General features: G+C 37.6%; 2 protein-coding genes across 7 annotated transcripts in view; both read left to right on the top strand.

Moving 5' to 3' along the window:
• The window catches only part of tlcd3bb (TLC domain containing 3Bb), a 538378-nt gene that overhangs the window by 450631 nt on the left and 67592 nt on the right, over nucleotides 1-20155 (top strand). The gene's annotated exons all lie outside the window — the stretch shown is intronic.
• The window catches only part of taok2b (TAO kinase 2b), a 58031-nt gene that overhangs the window by 19426 nt on the left and 18450 nt on the right, over nucleotides 1-20155 (top strand). For 2 of the 6 annotated variants that reach the window (XR_015503770.1, XM_087275654.1), the window contains exons 7-16: nucleotides 501-614; nucleotides 747-838; nucleotides 2784-2877; nucleotides 5607-5688; nucleotides 5781-5948; nucleotides 10045-10251; nucleotides 10742-11110; nucleotides 11885-12013; nucleotides 12093-12296; nucleotides 12862-13101. Coding sequence is in view for 4 of the 6 variants with exons in the window: in XM_087275654.1 (XP_087131780.1) it covers nucleotides 501-614; nucleotides 747-838; nucleotides 2784-2877; nucleotides 5607-5688; nucleotides 5781-5948; nucleotides 10045-10251; nucleotides 10742-11110; nucleotides 11885-12013; nucleotides 12093-12296; nucleotides 12862-13101 (1699 nt within the window). In the remaining 2 variants the exon portion in view is untranslated. Of the gene's footprint in view, nucleotides 1-500; nucleotides 615-746; nucleotides 839-2783; nucleotides 2878-5606; nucleotides 5689-5780; nucleotides 5949-10029; nucleotides 10252-10741; nucleotides 11111-11884; nucleotides 12014-12092; nucleotides 12297-12861; nucleotides 19758-20155 lie in introns of those variants that run through there. The other 4 variants (XR_015503769.1, XM_087275653.1, XM_087275652.1 and 1 more) reach the window with 3 other exon arrangements.

Genomic DNA, 20155 nt, shown 5'->3' with positions numbered 1-20155 from the left:
TGACTGTTTTGATGATTGCATATGAACGGGATACGACACTTGTAATGAAAAGAAAGGAATTGCGCCGTTTTTATTTATTTCAAAGTGTTTTCGTGCCTAAACAAAGCGAAAGTACAGAACAGACTCACATTTAGGAGCAAGGGGCGGCCCCTTGTGGTTCGGCGGTATGGATTGCTTATAGGGAGGCTCGACTCTTTAATGTTTATTTGCCACCCTTCAGAGAAAGACGGGAGAAATACGGGAAAATATCTTTATGGGATCATAGCGGGATAGAACTGTAAAATACGGTAGAATCCCAGGAAAAACGGGAGTGTTGGCAGGTATGATTGAAATGTGTAATTTGTCACTTGTAAAGTGTTGAATTTGCACATAAAAAGTGCTTAAATCTGACTTTAGAAAAGGTGTAAGATTCATGATTCTGTTAACGCAAGCACATTTTGTTGCATTGCCTTGTGTATGAAAAGATCCTAAGAAGAAATTATTCCTTTTTTTTGTCATAGGGATGTGAAAGCAGGGAACATCTTACTGACAGAGCCTGGCCAGGTCAAACTGGGAGACTTCGGATCCGCCTCCATAGTTGCTCCAGCCAACTCATTTGTGGGCACACCTTACTGGTAGAAAAACACTGTCTATTCATTACAACACCTTACACAGAGCAGAAATAGACTCTTTATTAATAACCTTTTATTTCATGTGGTAAAGCGTTAGATTGATGATGCAATTATGGAGTTGTGCTGTGTTTTCAGGATGGCTCCAGAGGTAATTCTCGCCATGGATGAAGGACAGTATGATGGGAAGGTTGACGTGTGGTCACTCGGCATCACCTGCATAGAGCTTGGTGAGTCATTTCTATAATGCGCCTAAAGTCAAAACAGTAGCTGTTTTTTCATCCAAAGATGCTAATTTCTTTATGCGCAAAACATTTTTGTAAAACATTTGCGAATAAGGCAGCGGTTTTATCCAATGAGTTAAAGAGAGACAAATAACACTCAGAGAATTATGTGCTAGAATAAGGAGGGGGGAGTGTTTTACCTTTTTTTCATTAGGAGAAGAGTGTTGCTACTAGGGATGCAACAGTACAGTTAGCCTACGGTTCAATACATACCTCGGTTTTTTAACAAGGTTTTCGCTTTGGTTCTCATGGCTTGACACGTGTTTTTTCTTTTTTTATTCTATAGAGAATGGGAACAGTAAGAGGTTAAGGAGACAAAATAAAAACGATTTATTGCAATACTTATTTTGTTTTACTTAAAAGCCAAGAAAACTAGTTCCTGGTGTATTGTATAAAAAAAAAAAAGAACTCTGAAAAGTTCACAGCTGCCGGTAGCCCATGTACAAACTGGGGAACACAAATTCCTACACTTTGAAAATAAACATACATGTGAAGTTAATAAAGATAAATTGGCAATTTCAAATAAACATATTTGTACTTAAGTAAACAAAAAAGTAAACTTATCCATCTGCTTGTTAATGCAATTTTCTAATCAGCCAATTACATGGCAGCAACTCAACGCATTTAGGCATGTAGACATGGTCAAGACGATCTGCTGCAGTTCAAACTGAGCATCAGAATGGGGGTGATTTAAGTGACTTTGAACAAGCCATGCTAGTTAGTTCCAGATAGGCTGGTCTGAGTATTTCATAAACTGCTGATCTACTGGGATTTTCACGCACAACCATCTCTAGGGTTTACAGAGAATGGTCTGAAAAAGAGAAAGTATTCAGAGAGCGGCAGTACTGTGTGGGCACAAATGCCTTGTTGAGGTCAGAGGACAATGGCCAGACTGTTTCCAGCTGATAGAAAGGCAACAGTAACTCAAATAAGCACTCATTACAACCAAGGTCTGCAGGAGAGCATCTCTGAATGCACAACCTGTCCAACCTTGAGGCAGATGGGCTACAGCAGCAGAAGACCACACCGGGTGCCGCTCCTGTCAGCTAAGAACAGGAAACTGAGGCTACAATTCACACAGCCTCACCAAAACTGGACAATAGAAGATTGGAGAAACGATGTCTGCTCTGATGAGACTCCATTTCTGGTGTGACGTTCAGATGGTCGGGTCAGAATTTGGCCTCAACAACATGAACGCATGAATCCATCATGCCTTGTATCAACGGGTCAGGCTGGTGGTGGTGGTGTAATGGTGTGGGGGATATTTTTGTGGGTGGCCCATTAATACTAATTGAACATCGTGTCAACACCACAGCCTACCTGAGTATTGTTGTTGACCATGTCCATCCCTTTATGACCACAGTATACCCATCTTCTGATGGCTACTTCTAGCAGGATAATCTACCATGTCATAAAGCGCAAATCATCTCAGACTGGTTTCTTGAACATGACAGTGAGTTCACCGTACTTAAATGGCCTCCACAGTCATCAGATCTCAATCCAATAGAGCACCTTTGGGATATGTTGGAATGGGAGATTCACATCATGGATGTGCAGCAGACAAATTTGCAGCAACTGCGTGATGCCATCATGTCAATATAGAGCAAACTCTCAGGAATATTTCCAGTATTGAAAAGTGGGTCCAATCTGGTACTAGTAAGGTGTACCTAATAAAGTGGCCGGTGAGTGTATATATGTGTATGTGTAATTTAGTTGTGTATTTTATATGTTTTATTTTTATATACACAATATCTATACACTGTGATCACGCACACATTATGTAGAAGCAAACGTTTATTTTGGATGCCATTAATCGTTTGTCAGCACAGTTATATAATGACTGGAAGCCTTGCGTCTAACTGCTTGCTTGTTTCCTTTTCCTCTACTGTAGCGGAGAGAAAGCCTCCCTTGTTTAACATGAATGCTATGAGTGCCTTATACCACATCGCCCAGAACGAGAGCCCAGTCCTGCAGTCCAATCACTGGTAGGACACCAGAGGCGCTTCATTCACACTGTCAAAGATCTTCATGCTTTTTATGGTGTTTCCAAGGCAGCGCTTCCTTTATATTTTACAGACATTGCAGAAAATGAATCCTATAACCATTTTCTATCCTAAAGTAAAAATATATACAGTTGAAAAAACAGTAATATAATATCTAAAACAAAAAGATGTAGGTATGTGCATTACTGTTAATATTGTGTGTATTTAAGATCTGCAGCTTTTAAGGTGTTTTTATTATTGACTTGTGGATACAAGCTGTGGAACTGGGTGTTTTTGAGCAAAAACATATTTCACATTTTATTTATTTATTTAATAGAATTTAAGTTAAATCACAATAAGTATTTTTGTTGAACAAATGCCAAAAAAAAGTTTTTTTTACAATGCTTGATTCTACAGCAGATACTAAAGGTGGTTGTGTGGCAGCCGTCTGTGAATATAACCACCATCTAGTGGTAAAAATGAAGTAATAACATTTTTTTATAATCACACTTAATAAAAACAGTCTGCAGAAACACTTTGATTGGCATTTTCCCTTCGTATGTGTCATCAGAAGGGAAAGCCCCGCCCACTAGTGTCCCTTTTTTCTTCATTAGCATAGGACGTTAGTCTTGTTTTTAAATCTGCCACTATGCTGACAGGTAGACATTTGTAGCTCCGCCCTCTTTTGAAAAGATTTGAATTTAAAGCGACAGTCGCCAAAATGGCACAATTAGGATCAAAGCCTAAAAGGGGCCGTTTCAACGAGTTATAAAATATTATTTGTGTGCTATTTTGAGCTAAAACTTTACATACAAACTGATATCTGAGACCTATTTTACATCTTATAAAAAGGAGCATAATAGGTCTCCTTTAAGAATAAAAGTTATCTAAATTTAGAAAATTAAAGCAAAAATGCTTATTGAGTAAAAATTCTTACTGTGACAAAATGTGGATTATGAATAAGGACAGGTGTCCTTTTACCCCAGCTAAAAGACTATATGAAGACTATAACATAATAGAATAATGTAGTAAAAAATGCGCAAGAACCGAATTAAAGCCAGGCCTTAAAACAAATTAAAATGTCTTTTGTAATTATGCAAAGTATAATTTGAGAAGTAGCACAATAAGTAAGTTGTCATGATAGAGAGTAATTTTTCTGATGTCTGGCAATGTATTCTCTTTACTGATTTATCCCACAGCTTTAGAAGCAGCAATAAACAAAACAATAATAATACTTACAGTTGAAGTCAGAATTATTAGCCCCCCTTTGAATTTTTTTTTTTTTTTGTTTTCAAATATTTCCCAAATGATGTTCATCAAAACAAGGAAATTTCCACAGTATGTCTGATAATATTTTTTTCTTCTGGAGAAAGTCTTATTTGTTTTATTTTGACTAGATTATTAGCAGTTATAAATGTTTTAAAACCATTTTAAGGTCAAAATTATTAGCCCCTTTAAGCTATTTTTTTTTCAACTGTCTACAGAACAAACCATCATTAAACAATAACTTGCCTAATTACCCTAACCTGCCTAATTAACCTAATTAACCTGGTTAAGCCTTTAAATGTCACTTTAAGCTGTCAAGAAGTATCTTGAAAAATATCTAGTCAAATATTATTTACTGTTTTTCATAGCCAAGATAAAAGAAATCAGTTATAAAAGATGAGTTATTAAAACTATTATATTTAGAAAAATATTGAAAAAATCGTTAAACAGAAATTGGGGGGTAATAAACAGGGGGGCCAATAATTCTGACTTCAACTGTATATATAAGACTGCTATTTTGCCATCTAATTTTATTCAGATTGTTAATTTGATGGTTAAAGTCGGCGTGAAACAGAATTTGCTTTGACTTTTAATTCAGTATGTTGATGTAGTTTCAACTGAAATGCAATATTGAGTAGGAGGCGGGGTTTTCTTGTTTTGCATAATTCTCTCAGAGCAAACTAACGATTTATCACCCACCTTTAAATGCAACAAAAAAACGAAAAAATACTGATACTTATATAAAAGACCGCTATTTTGACCTCTAACTTTATTTAGATTGTTAACTTGGTCCTTAAAGTCAGCGTGACACAGAAGTTGCTAAGACTGATTTTAGTATTATAGTGTGTGCTTCCAACTGAAATGGAATATTCAGTAGGGGGCGGGGCTTTCTTTTTGCACATAATTCCCCCATGGTAAACTAACAATTTATCACCCACCTTTAAATGCAACAAATGAACGAAAAAATACTGATACTTGTATAAAAGACTGCTATTTTGACATCTAATTTGATTCCATTGCTGAGACTTTCATTTCAGTATGTTGATGTACTTCAAACTGAAACAAAATGTTGAGTAGGGGGCGGGGCTTTAATTTTGCGCATAATTTCCGTCATAGCAAACTAACGGTAAGAGAGGATAATAATATGCAGTTGCTATGAAAACGGGTTGATGTGAACACAACGACCACTACTTCAAAAGTGGAAACAAATATTCAGACTTTGATTGAAGATTACCAAAACAAACTAATTTATTCAGCGAATTAACTTGCACCGATTTATTATTCGTCTTAAGTATTACAATGTGAACAAAATAAACGTTGTATATTTTGATCTAATGTGGACTTAAAAGCTTTTAATCCACACAACCTGTATTAAATAGTCCTAACAGCATGGTGCCTTTTCTTAATATTTCACTACATTCGACTCATTCAACTTAATCTGCTTGTTTTGTTTCTTAACCTCTCAGGTCGGATTATTTCCGCAACTTCGTAGACTCTTGTCTGCAGAAGATCTCCCAGGACAGACCTACCTCTGATGTGCTGCTTAAAGTAAACGTCTTTCAGGAGCTTATTTTAGGACTTTCACAATGCGTGTTTGTTATTTCCGTGTTAAAACCAACCCCTCTGCTTTGCTTCTTCAGCATCACTTTCTGTGCCGCGAGCGTCCGGTGACGGTGGTGATGGATCTGATAGCGCGCACTAAAGACGCCGTGAGGGAGTTGGATAACCTGCAGTATCGCAAAATGAAGAAGATCCTCTTCCAGGAGACGCACAATGGGCCTGCCACCGAGGGCACGGAGGAGGAAGAGGTGGGGTAACCTTTAACTTATCCTGTTGTTGAATACATAAAAAAAGGAAATATTCTTTTCAGGATCAAACATCTTTAGTCGTACATGATCACTTCATCTGTTTACACTCCAGGAAAAGAGCTATATTTGGAAATATTAAATGCCGGGGAAACACTTTCAAGGTCCCATGACATTAAAATAAAAGAAAAATAAAAAAAAAAAATAAAAGAAAATTTGCTTTTATGAGATATACTTAAAATATATATATATATATATATATATATATATATATATATATATATATATATATGTATATATATATGTATATATATATATATATATATGTATGTATATATATATATATATATATATATATATATATATATATATATATATATGTGTATGTATATATATATATATATATATATATATATGTATATATATATATATATATATATATATATATATGTATATGTATATATATATATATATATATATATGTATGTATATATATATATATATATATATATATATATATATATATATATGTATATATGTGTGTGTGTGTGTGTGTGTATGTATATATATTAGGGATGTAACGGTATCAGAATTTCACGGTACGGTAATACCTCGGTATGAATGTCACGGTACGGTATTTATTGAATCATTTACAGGAAAAAACAAAACTTATGAAAATACTCCAAAAAAGTGCCAAAAGTGTCAATGACATACAAATTAGCCATCTATCTGTAAGCTTTGAAACAGGAACTTCAATTTTAATAACAAAAAATTATTAAACCATGTAAAAAAATAAAGTTTCAATTTAGTATTGTTGAAAACTCGTCACATTCAACATTTAATCACACTCAGCCCATCTACCCAGATCAGAGCTCTGCTAGTCGGACTTCTCATCAAGCATCTCCCGCTGGATCTAATCTCACTATTTATTAAACGGGATATTTCATTTATCTTGTTGTCTTTATCTAACGACATATTCCCTGACTTTGGGCATTGGAATCTATTACTTGTTCTCAGGTAACGTGTTTTGGCTGAGCGCAAAGATAAGTTAATGATTAATGTAAGCACGTACATGCTGTATATTGACTGATCGCTTGCCTTTATTTCCTATAATGTATAAACTTATTGTATGTTATACTTTTAAAATGGCCATTATCGATTCTTAAAACTGATACTCAGCAAAAGAGAGGCTGTGTTTCGTATTTTCACTGAAATTGAAAGGAGGCAGTTGTTATCGGCTCCGTTTTGTTATAAATATCTACACAGTGAAGATGACGCTCATCTTATGCAGCACGACGCCTCAACATGTCTGCTGTCTAAGTTGCTAATATTAAAATGAAAATAGGCAGTTCCTTAAATCATGTTTACATTTTATTGTTGAGAAAGTGAAACAACGAAGCCAGGGTGATGTGAATGAAGTTATAAAGTACACTGTTCCCTTTGAAGATTTACCCGTGTCCTCGGTATAGTCTGCTTTTCCATATCAAACTGAGAAGAAGAGACTGCAGCCTTGATCAAACTTGCGAAGTCTGAACTTACACGGAGAATGCATGACTTAACTGTGCGTGTTAGGCTACTTAATATTCAGGAAGAGCCCCAATCAGAGAGGCAAACGTCTGCAGCCCCGCCTCCGTTTTAGATGTCTCCGTTTTCCATCATCCACAATGAGACGGAGCTGCAGCGTTTCAAGAATGAAAACAGCCTCTCCAGCGTTTTCGAAACGCTCCGTTTTCGGCGCTCGAGAACTCCGGCGTAGTGTGGACGGTTGGCGTAACCGTAGCAAAACTTATGCGTTTTCAAACTAAAACGCATTAGTGTTAACGGGGCCTTAGAGTTTTCCAGCTCTTTTCATCCCCGCTTCTAGCAGCACACTCCATTTCCGCATTACTGGATCTGTAGCGACAACAGACCGCAAGGGCTGATGGTCAAGCATGGGCTGATGGGTATAGTAGTTTTCGCTATCTCCCGTTCGCTTCATTCGCCTGAGCAAATTTTCTCAGAAGACCTATAGTTTTACCGAGTCATGCGACTTCGGTAATATCGAAAAAAATTAATATTGCGGTATGACGGTATTTACAATACCGTTACATCCCTAATATATATATATATATATATATATATATATATATATATATATATATATATATATATATATATATATGTATATGTGTATATATATATGTATGTATGTATGTATGTATGTATGTATGTATGTGTGTGTGTGTGTGTATATATATATATATATATATATATATATATATATATGTATATATATATATATAATTAGATAATAGTAAAAATACAGAAAAGTAATAATATAATAATATTAAAGTAAATATATATACAAAATAATAAATACAAAGATAAAAATAATAATAAAATTCCAAAACTCCAAATAAAGCTTTAAGAAACATCAATAGAATCCAAGGAGTCTAGACTTGATGAAAAGCCTCAGTGGACATATGAATGACACGGGTAAGGAATTCTAAGGTAATCATTTGATTTAATAATACCAGGTATAGTACATTGCAGGTATTCAGAAGCAAAGGTAATTTATGTTCTTGTTTTAACCACACACTAATTTATGGAAATAAATCAAATAAAAATAAAACTCATAGGGGGTAAGCGGAGGGGTTGAGATATATAAAATGGATATAAACATGTAAAGCTTATATTTGTCACTTCCGCCTACATCACAGGTGTCAAACTCAGTTCCAAAAGGGCCGCAGCTCTGCACAGTTTAGTTCCAACCCTAATTAAACACACCTGATCAAACTAATTAAGTCCTTCAGGCTTGTTTGAAACCTACAGGTAAGTGTGTTGGAGCAGGGTTGGAACTAAACTGTGCAGGGCCTCGGCCCTCCAGGAATTGAGTTTGACACCCCTGGCCTAAATGGATCAAAGGTTTTATTTACATAACCATTCAAATCATTACCAATCAAATGCTAGAATCTGACATGCCCCGCCCCCTTTAAGACGCTTTACATTTGATGCACTTGTGCTCAACCACTCTCATTGGCAGAGTGGGGGAAAAAAGTAAAATGCTATTGGCTGTTTTTTTAAAAAGGGGGAGGAGCTACACTGTCCGACCCTCTCTCCGTGTTTTGCTTAGGATTGTCAAACATTGAATAAAAAATTCTAAGCAGGACCTTTAAATAACCTCCCACTATAAATATATTTTTAAAGGGCACCTAGTTTACCCCTTTTTATGATTTAATATTAATATTGTGGTTCTTCTGAGTGTGCCAGTTTAGGTTCAGTTCAAAACACAGTTCAGTTTTTTTTATTATAACGTGTTAAAAGTGTTATTTTGGGGGCGTGTACACGCTGTTGTAGCGGTGTGTTGCTTCACATGAAAATTAGTTTCGACTTCCCGCCCAACTTAACAAGGGGGCGGAGTCAAGAGCTCCCCCGCTTTGTGTATGACAACAGACAGGCAGACAGAGAGCAGCAACATGAGTAAGAGGACCAGCATTCAGCCGTACATGTACGACTCGAACACAGAACAATCAGAGACTACTGTTGAGGAATCAATATGTGCCAGAATGTGTCAAAGTAATAGTTACAAAATCATTTGTGCCTTTAGTTTTACAGCCACTATGTAATGATGCATATTTAAAGAACTTATTTTAGAGTAGCAATCCCAATACATGTACAGTTTAAACACTGCGAGTGTTGTTCTCTCATGCAACTTTGACATAGCTCCAGACACCAAACAATTGGTATAATTTAGGGTTTGGTCGATTGTTTGTCTATTGACTGCCTTTCAGACATTTGTCGGCTCAGTTTTCAAACGTTTGTAGTTGGAGTCTTTTTTCTTTTCTGCTGTTCTGACCTTGAGCGACTTGTTTGTGACATAATAGCAAATTGATTTAGTTTGCCTTAAAGTCAATACAAACTTTAGAGGCTATTGAAAAGAGAGTTTTCTATTGTAGAGAGGTTTTTCTTTAGTGTTTTGATATATATATATATATATATATATATATATATATATATATATATATATATATATATATATATATATATATATATATATATATATATATATTAGCCCTTTGTGTTTCATAATTTTATTTAGAAACAGTCTTGTGTGTTTCAGGATGTGGAGCAGTACATGTTGCGGACGGGCACCGTGAACAGCATGGAGAGCTCTCATTCATTGCCATCCATGTCTATCAGTGCCAGCTCCCAGAGTTCCTCAGTGAACAGCCTCGCCGATGGGTCAGATGACAGCGGAGAGATGGCCATGATGCAGGAGGGCGAACACACCGTGACCTCCAACAGCTCCGTGCTGCACAAAGCACTGGTACGTGTCCATGGCTTTGTTTGAGTGTGTATGTGTATACAGATGACACATACAGTTGGATTAGTCAGGTAGAGATTTCAGGGAAAGCATGCAACTCCGGGTTGCCGCTATTCGTTTTCAATTGAAGCGTTAGGAAGGTTTTCCCCATGCCGACTCTGCTCCCAAGGCCTCACAACCCACTATGACACAATATCGACCAAATCAGATTTGGCCATGAACATTTTGGATTAGGGGTCACGAATCTCGGTCCTAGAGGGCTGGTGTCCCTGCAGGGTTTAGCTCCAACTTGCCTCAACACATCTGCCTGGATGTTTCAAGTATACCTAGTAGGGCCTTGATTAGCTTGTTCTGGTGTGTTTGATTAGAGTTGGAGCTAAAATCTGTAGGGCACCGACCCTCCAGGAACAAGTTTGGTAACCACTGTTTTAGATCATTGCATCACTATTGTTTATGATTCTTACTTGATTTGTGGCTCTCTGTCCCCACACAGAATCATGACAACATCTATGACGACCCCTACCAGCCAGAGATGGACTCCCAGCAGCAGCAGCAGCAGGGCCCGTCTGGGGGCCGCAGACGCAGAGGACGAGACCACTTCGCCACCATCCGCACGGCCTCTTTGGTAACCCGTCAGATCCAGGAGCACGAGCAAGGCTCAGCGCTGAGAGAGCAAATGTCTGGATACAAGCGCATGCGGAGGCAGCATCAGAAGCAGCTGATGGCGCTGGAGAACAAGCTAAAGGCTGAGATGGATGAACATCAGCTAAGGCTCGATAAAGAACTGGAGACGCAGAGGAATAACTTCGGCAGTGAAGCAGACAAGCTCAGCAAGAAGCACCAGGCCATTCTGGAGAAAGAGGTAAATGGTGGAGAACGTGCTTGATGGCTCCTGCTTTTCATTTGTTCCTGAATGACTATGTTGATCCATTCATGATGACCGTCACATGCTTCCAGTGTATCCCCTACAATTGTATTATGTAGATTCAAATAATTTGACCTCTTATGTAGCGTTCACACCAGTTTCTTAAATAGAATGCGGTATTCGTACGTAATTAGACGCATGAAAGTTTACTCTGTTTATTCACACGTCAAATTCACTTTACAATAGATGCAGATTCCCATCATGATAGGAGCATCTGTCTGCCCAGTGACTCCAGTTTTGTTGCAAATGGCTAACTTGGACTATCGAGAGAAAAGTTGTTCCCTAAGCGCTTTAGGAAGGATGAAAAACCTCATAGATTCATTCGGTGCCGTGTCTGGATCCATTGGATCCTTCAGAGGTGCACCTAGCTCTGTGAGTTCATCAACTCCTCTGAAAGCTGCTGCCAGAGGACGACCGCTTTCAGTGATACTTTCGACTAAGCCGGTCCCAGTTTGTTAAGCTGTTGTTGGTAGTAGGATTTCCCCTCGGGACACCTGCAGATTCAAGGTCATAATCAGGCCCATACTAGAGCAATTCGTGCCATGTCATTTGCCTGATTCACATCATTCGCGCTGCAGGATGTCTAATTGCTTCTTGATGTTTCATCCGCGTCTGTTTTGAACTTACCATTATAGAATGTAAGAGCTTTGGAAAGCTGAAATGGTAGTACATTGAAATTAAACTGTTTCTTATTCTTTTCTTACCCTTTAGACAAAAGGTGCTATTGCAGAAGAGAAGAAGTTTCAACAGCATATCTTGGGTCAGCAGAAGAAAGAGTTGACTAGCTTGCTGGAGTCTCAGAAACGCCACTATAGGCAGCGAAAAGAGCAACTGAAAGAGGTAGATGAGCTTCCAGTTTTGGGGGATTGACAGTGGCTTCGCTCAGATGTTGTGTTGAATATTTTCACTCTGTCTGCAGGAACTCAATGAGAACCAGTCAACGCCAAAACGAGAGAAGCAGGAGTGGCTTGTTCAACAGAAGGAGTGTCTCCAACAGGTCCAGGCAGAGGAAGAGGCAGGGTTACTGCGCAGGCAGAGGCAATACTATGAACTGCAGGGACGCCAGTATAAGAGGAAGATGCTGCTGTCACGTCACAACCTGGAGCAAGACCTGCTCAGAGAGGTACTGAGTTAGTGAAAGTGCACCAGGGGAGCAGTTGGGGGACCGGTGCCTTGCTCAAGGGACTTGCCTCAGCCGTGGTGTTGAATGTATTGAGAGTGCTGGTTATTCACTCCCAACACCTACAATCCTAGTCTGTGCCGGGACTCAAACGTGCGACCTTCCGATCACAAATCTAACTATTAGGCCAAGGCTGCTAATGACTTCCACACCCCCAACCCTTTCCATTTAGAGCAGGGGTGTCCAACCCTGTTACTGGAGATCTACCTTCCTGCAGAGTTCAGCTGCAACCTTGATCAAACACACCTATCTTTAATTACCAAGTGCTCCTTCAATTCCTACTTAGTTGGTTTAGTTGTGTTACGTTGATCAGGGTTGGAGCTAAACTCTGCAACCAGGTAGATCCACAGGAACATTGTTGGACACCCCTGATTTAGAGCTTTAACTTAATTAAAACATCTAATTAAATTCCAATCACTTATTTATGGCTGACCTCTGTTGCGTGGTGCATTTCTGACCAGCATCCCTCATCTCTGCTTTTTTTCTTCCTATTCTTGTCTCAACGTAGGACCTGAACAAGAAACAGACATTGAAGGACCTGGAATGTGCCATGTTGCTCCGCCATCATGAGTCAACTCAGGAGCTGGAGTTCAGACAGCTGGCTCTGGTGCAGCGCACACGGGCTGACCTGATCCGCACACAGCATCAGACCGAACTCACCAACCAGATGGAGTATAACAAACGGCGTGAGCAAGAGCTGCGGCAAAAGCACGCTGTTGAAGTCCGCCAGCAGCCCAAGAGCCTGAGAGTGAGTGACTCAGACATCACAGAGAATTCCACAGAAGGGGCGGGGCTTGATATTGAAGGGGTTGAGCCACAGGATGAAGAGAAGAGGGATGGAGAAAAGATAGATGGGGATGAGATGCAGCCTTTAGGTGCTGTTGAAGAGACGTCTGAGCAAGAGATGAGGGAAGTAAATGTTCTTGAGGAAAATGACACTGAAGAGACGTTAACTGACCAATGTGATGTAATAGACAGTGAAGGAAAAGTGGAAGAGTTGGCAGAATCAGCTGACAATGTTAATGAAAGTGCAGATAAATCACCTAAAATTGCAGATGAAGAGCAGGTTGAGGACAAAATTGATAATGATCTTAGACAAGTAGAGGGTCTTCAGTGGGATGGCGAAAGCGAGTCAGATTCTGAGGAAGAGGATAGAGGCGTGGCTGATGGCTGTCCGTCAGAGCTAATACCCGGCCCTTCTTTTGAGCGCCGCCCTCTTGAACGGGACCTAGATGAACTCTCGGAGTTCTACTTCCCGGATACATTAGAGGAGCTGGAGCCTCCACCGGTCTACATACCTCCCTCTCCATCCTCCTCTTCCCAACCTTCCCTTCCCTCGCTCTTTTCTCATGCGATCTGCCTCGTTCTTTCACTGTCCGCTGCAGTGCAGCCATCCGTCCTCACGCTTCTTTTACTTTCCATCTTTCTGCTTTCCTTGCGTCGTTCGCCTCCACTTCCATCACTTGCTTCAATCCTTCTTTCTGGGGAACTTGCTTTCCTGGCGCTCTTCTTTTCCTACTTATTCCTGCGTTCCTGCTGCTCTCTCTCGTTTTCCACCTACCTTTTGCTAACATATTGGGGCTCAGGCCTGTTCAGTTTAGCTTTGTCTTTAAGCTTGGGACTCTATTACGTCCCCATAGCTCTGATCTCTGCATCGTTTCTCAGCTCGCCTTCCCTTTTCCTCACTCTCTACCTTATTGTGGTCTTGGTCGTCCGGCCGGCAAGGGTTTTCCTCCAGAACACCCCACGCAAACTCAATCGCCTGTGGATGCGAGTTCTCTTCCGCTTGCCAAAGCCGCTTTTCACTGTTTGCCAGTCTGTTCTGGGTGGCCTGACCGAGCGCAGCCTCTACGACATGTTCCCCAAAGCTGGACGCAATTGGGGAGGACGGCAGTCCAGGATCCCTGTGCCTTTAAAGAGCCTCCATACTGCGCAGTATCAGGCTAAAAGCAAACACTCTCTTCTGTTTGCTCGGATCCTCCTTATGGGGCGCAGGTTTGTCCGTCGGCCTCTCGGCACTCTCACAGACCTGGCTAACTCCATGGTGCTGCATATAGCCAAACGTGTGCTGAAGGAGCTGCCGCAGAATTACCTGAAACGCCTGCAGGAGTTCGGGTTGCTCCGCAAGGAGAAAACCAGCAAGCTGCCGGTTCTCCTGCCACGAATGGTGCGGGAACACAGGAGGAGGATGAGGGAGAGGAGAGAGACGGAGAGAAGGAGACGGGTGGAGAGAGAGCGCATGTACAGGGAGGAGGGCAGGTGGGAGAGTGTTTTGAGGAGAACCGCTTCAGGGAGGAGCTTGAAAGGAAAAATGGTGCCTTGGAGATAGCTTGAGACGAGGGAATGAAGGTATGCGAGCACGCACATGCCATTGTTTCTCTGATTTGATTTAGAGCACTCAGTTGAGACAACAAACCATAAGAGTGACTTCAACTTTAGGACGCGTGAAGATATTCTTAAGACATCTGATTCTTTTCTGTCCCCCTAATGAAAATCCAAGTTGCTTAATTTTAAAGTTGATTGTTTAATTTCAGGTCTTGCGGAGAGTTTTTTTTTCCGCTTGGATTAAAGCACTCGGTTTATGTGGATCTGTTTAATGATAGCTTTTTTGATCTTGTAAAATTTTGTTTACAGGATTTTCATTAGCGGGACAGGATTTTAGAATCCAATATCTTAAATAGTGTTTCACTCGAGCAGACTCTTAAGGAGATAGTTCAACCGATAATGAGAAGTTTAACTTAATTTACTCACAAACAAGTTGTTCTTTCCTTTGTTGAGCACAAAACAGGATATCGTGAATCGATATCCTTCGACATCCATAGCAGAAACCGGAATACTTTGGAAGTCAAAGGCTGCTGCTTTCATACGTTCTTCAAAATGTTGTCTTTTGTGTTCAGCAGAAGAAAGTCTGAACAAATCGAGTATAATATAAAGTAAATGATGACAGAATTTTCATTTTTGAGCGAACAATCCCTTTAAGGTTGTTGGACAACATGAGGGTTAGCTGAAGACGACACGGTTTTTATTTTGGGTGAACTACCCCTTTAAGATTTATGTACTGTTTTATTTCAGCTCACTCAATCACAGTCGGTTGCCAGTGAATGGAAAGCTTTAGTCGATTATTGTGCTTTTTGTAAAAGTTTCTGGGTTTTATTATTATTATTATTATTTTTAACTTTTGTTTTATTCTCAAATAGCAAGAGCTATAAGTGTTATGGTGATTTTTAAAGCCATGTCTGTGCAATCTTGATTGAGTTTTCGTTTTGAAGGGGGTCTTAATTTCTACAATGCAATTGTATTTTATTGTAACACCAAAGTGATCTTGGGAAGACAATAACAACAACCATCGTATGCCTTTCTGTTAAGCCATGCATGTTTAATGCAAAATAGTTTTCCACCCGTACTGTGAATGTGGATTATAATACAGTGCTTTACACTATAGATCTGCCCAAAAAATGCAACACTACAAGCTTATTCAACCAAAAGTGCAATAGAAGTTTAAATATTAAGCACCACCATTTTACCTACTTTTCAAAAGCATACTCATTAAAAAAAGTAGAATTTTATTGAAATCAAGGCACCACATTTTCTCGAAATCAGTGTTTCGTATTATTTCAGACTCTTTAGAACCACTAAAAGCAGCTAAAATATATATTCAGAGATTTTAAGAGTCCTTTCACTGGAGGTTTAGGAGGCAAGGCCTCATAAATGACAATCAAATGCTTGAATTATATCTGTGTCCTTGCCAAAATGCTCAATTTCACTCCATCAGACGGACGAGCCATCCTAAATGCTGTTCAGATCTGCCACTTTAGCAGTGAACTTTATTGAATGTTGATGTTAATTTAAACCTTAATAACTTTAGACTAGAGATATAGGTGATCTGTTATTCATTTAGTATATAATATATACAGTTTTATAGAGAAAAAATGTTAAAGGGGAATCTGCTATTTTCCTGTTGTATTACTACATATGAGGGTGATTATAAATTATATACGTTTGTATTTTAGGGCCCAGTTTAATTTTACTCTGCAGTATACACACAACTGTTTGAGGCCTGGCGAATTTGGGTTTGTCTGTATTTAGAAGAATGTGTTATTGCACTAGAGGCAATGATCTGATCATATTTACCATGTAAACAAGTGTTTCGGTCATATCCTTATGAAGTGAGGCTTAGCCTGTTTAGATGAAGCGGTTATGCAAGACTTTAAATGCCGTTTAACGATTAATCACAACTAATTGCACACAAAATGAAAGTTTGCGTTTACATAACTGTACTGTGCATCTTTGTGTATTTATAAATGCACACAAATATGTGTGTACATGTTTAAAAATGTTTCTTTATATTTATATATAAAATATTTTTATATAACACAATTATATTTAAATATTAATATAAACTGTAAAAAGCAATTAGTTGTCTTTACTTTAAAAATGTGAGTAAACCCATTACTTTTAAAATGATTAGTTGACTTGACTTGATAAAGTATGTAAACCCACTGGTTTTAAAGCGGTTACTTGACTTAATAAAGCGAGTAAACCCATTGATTGTAAAGCGATTAGTTGATTCAATTTAATAAAGTCAGTACAGTCATTGCTTTTAAAGCGATTTGTTGAATGAATGAACTGAGTTAACCCATAACTATTAAGTCGAGTCAATCACTTTAAAATCAAGTAAATCCATTGCTATTTAAAGCGATTAGTTGACTCAACTCAAAGTTAACCTTTTCCTTTTAAAACGATTTGTGGACTAAATAAAATGATTAAACCCATTGATTTTAAAGTGGTTAGTTGACTTAATAGTTAGTAAATCTGTTGCTTTTTAAAACGATTAGTTGACATAATAAAACGAGTAAACCCATCGATTTTAAAGCGACTCAACCTTCTAAACCTACTAAAGTGCAGCCATTGCTTTTAAGTGATTTGTATACTCGACTCAATAAAGTGAGTAAACCCATTGATTGTAAAGCGATTAGTTTATTCGATTTATTAAGGTAAGTACAGCCATTGCTTTTAAAGCGATTAATTGACTTGACTTAATAAAATGAGTAAACTCATTGATTTTAAAGCGGTTAGTTGACTTAATAGTGAGTAAATCTGTTGCTTTTTAAAGTGATTATTTAACTCAACCTACTAAAGTACAGCCATCGCTTTAAAAACCGATTAGTTGACTTTAAAAAGTAAGTAAACCCATTGCTTTTAAGTTGAGTAAAATAATCACTTTTAAAGCGAGTAAATCCTTTGCTTTTTAAAGCGATTAGTTGACTTGACTTAATGAAGTAAACGCTTTTCTTTTAAAAGGATTAGTTGACTTAATGAAGTGAGTAAACTCATTGATTTTAAAGCGATTAGTTGATTCGACTTAAAGTTATTTGTTAACTCGACTTAATAAAGTGAGTAAAACCATTGCTTGTAAAGTGATTAGTTGACTCAACCTAATAAATTGAGTAAACCCATTGATTGTAAAGAGATTACTTGACTCGGCATAATAAAGTGAGTAAATTTATTGATTGTAAAGCGATTAGTTGATTCAATTTAATAAAATAAGTACAGCCATTTCTTTTGAAGCGATTAAATGACTTGACTTAATAAAATGAGTAAACCCATTGGTTTTAAAGTGGTTAGTGAACTTAACTTACTAAAGTACAGCCATTGCTTTTTAAAGCGATTAGTTGACTTAATAAAACGAGTAAACTCATTACTTTTAAAGCGACTAGTTGTCTCGACTTAATAAAACGAGTAAACTCATTGCTTTTAAAGCGATTAGTTGGCTCGAATTAATAAAGTGAGTTAACCCATTGATTGTAAAGCGATTGCTTAACTCGACCTAATAAAGTGAGTACAGCCATTGATTGTAAAGCGATTGCTTAACTCGACCTATTAAAGTGAGTACAGCCATTGATTGTAAGGCAACTACTTGACTCGACTTAATGAAGTGAGTACAGCCATTACTTTTAAAGCGACTAGTTGTCCCGACTTAATAAAACGAGTAAACTCATTGCTTTTAAAGCGATTAGTTGTCTCGACTTAATAAAGTGAGTAAACTCATTTCTTTTTAAAGCGATTGCTTGACTTAATAAAGTGAGTAAACCCATTGATTGTAAAGCGATTACTTAACTCGACCTATTAAAGTGAGTACAGCCATTGATTGTAAAGCAACTACTTGACTCGACTTAATGAAGTGAGTACAGCCATTACTTTTAAAGCAATTAGTTGACTACTTAAATTGCATAGACCCATTGCTTTTAAAGCGATTAGTTGACTTAATTAAGTGATTAAACCTATTGATTTTAAAGCTATTCATTAACTTAATAGTGAGTAAATCTGTTGCTTTTGAAGTGATTATTTGACTTGACTTAATAAAATAAGTAAGCTTATTGATTTTAAAGCGATTCATTGACTTAATAGTGGGTTAATCCGCTGCTTTTTAACCGATTAGTTGACTTGACTTAATAAAATGAGTAAACTCTTTGTTTTTAAAGTGATAAGTTGACTTGACTTGAGTAAACCCACTGCCTAAAAATTGTCAACCAATTACAAAAGATCTAAGTTGTAACAGGGTTACTCACATTTTTAAGAGTATAACTAAGTATAACTAATCTTTTTACAGTGTATATGTAAATATTATATAGATGTGTGTGAGTTATATATACATATAATAAATATACACAATACAGATGCATATATCATGTAAATACAAACTTTATTTTGTGCTCAGTCACGTGTAATTGTTAAACCGCATTAAAGACTTTCATAGGTTAGCTCTTTTTTTTTTTTTTTTAAGTGTTAGCATGGCACTGTTGTTTTATATTTATTAGTACTGTATTTCTGCATATCATAGGCTGTAATAAAAAGCCATTATGACAATCGTCCTAATGTAAGAAAGAAATGCCAATTGACAACCAAAGATTTAACGACATAAGAAATGAAGATGTTGGGATTGATGAATGTAGCTTGCGCCGATCACAAAGTGCCTTTATTTTAAATGAAAAATACACACCAAATATTAAAAAGTCTTCACTGAAATCTTAAGGTTATCAAAGGGACCATTTGTGAACAAAATGGGACAGAAATAATAAGGAAATGCAATATATTTAAATTTCTTAAGCCATATTTGTCCAAGTTATTGGCAAATTTACAATTTCAGCATTCATTTTGATGTATTATTTTCATTTTGTTACTTTGTTTACAAATGCTGTGCTCCCTTATTCCCTTTTTTTTACCCAAATCACAGATTCTGTCTTAATTATTTGAGGAATGTTTGTGTTATTTTATGTGTTGTTGCACCGTCTGTTTCAAGGCCGTTGTGTGTGCATTTCATCCTCATTTTGTGTTTGTGCATGAATGGATGTTTATACGGAGATTTCTGTTTTATGCTTTTGAAATAAATTTTCTTTATTACAATCATTGTCCTTTGGTTTGATTTTGCTTTTGTTATGCTTTTTGGATTATACTTCATGTCAGTTTTATGTTTTCCACTTACACATTCCATGACGCTACAGCTTTATTTTACTTTTAACTGTTTGTTATACTTCTGATCATGATGTATTCTTGAGGGCCGTTTCTTTAACTAAAGACAGACCATATCCATTTTGGCTGTTTATATTCTTTTATATGACAAAGGCCACCAGTAAATGCAACAAGTCGAAGATTTTAAAGGTTCAGATTTTGAGTGAGATGCTAATGGTCTAATCCCATTTAATGATCTATGCTAAGCTAAGCTAAAAGTGCTCCTTCCAGACCCGGAGATCAGCTGAATGGATTCAGAAATGGTAAAATTCAATGGTTTAACTCTAGGGGCT

This window comes from Danio rerio, chromosome 12 (genome assembly GCF_052040795.2).
Source record: "Danio rerio strain M-AB ecotype USA chromosome 12, GRCz13ab, whole genome shotgun sequence".
Lineage (NCBI taxonomy): Eukaryota > Metazoa > Chordata > Actinopteri > Cypriniformes > Danionidae > Danio > Danio rerio.
Note: the sequence above shows the minus strand (reverse complement) of the source record. Positions and strands in the feature narration are given on the sequence as shown.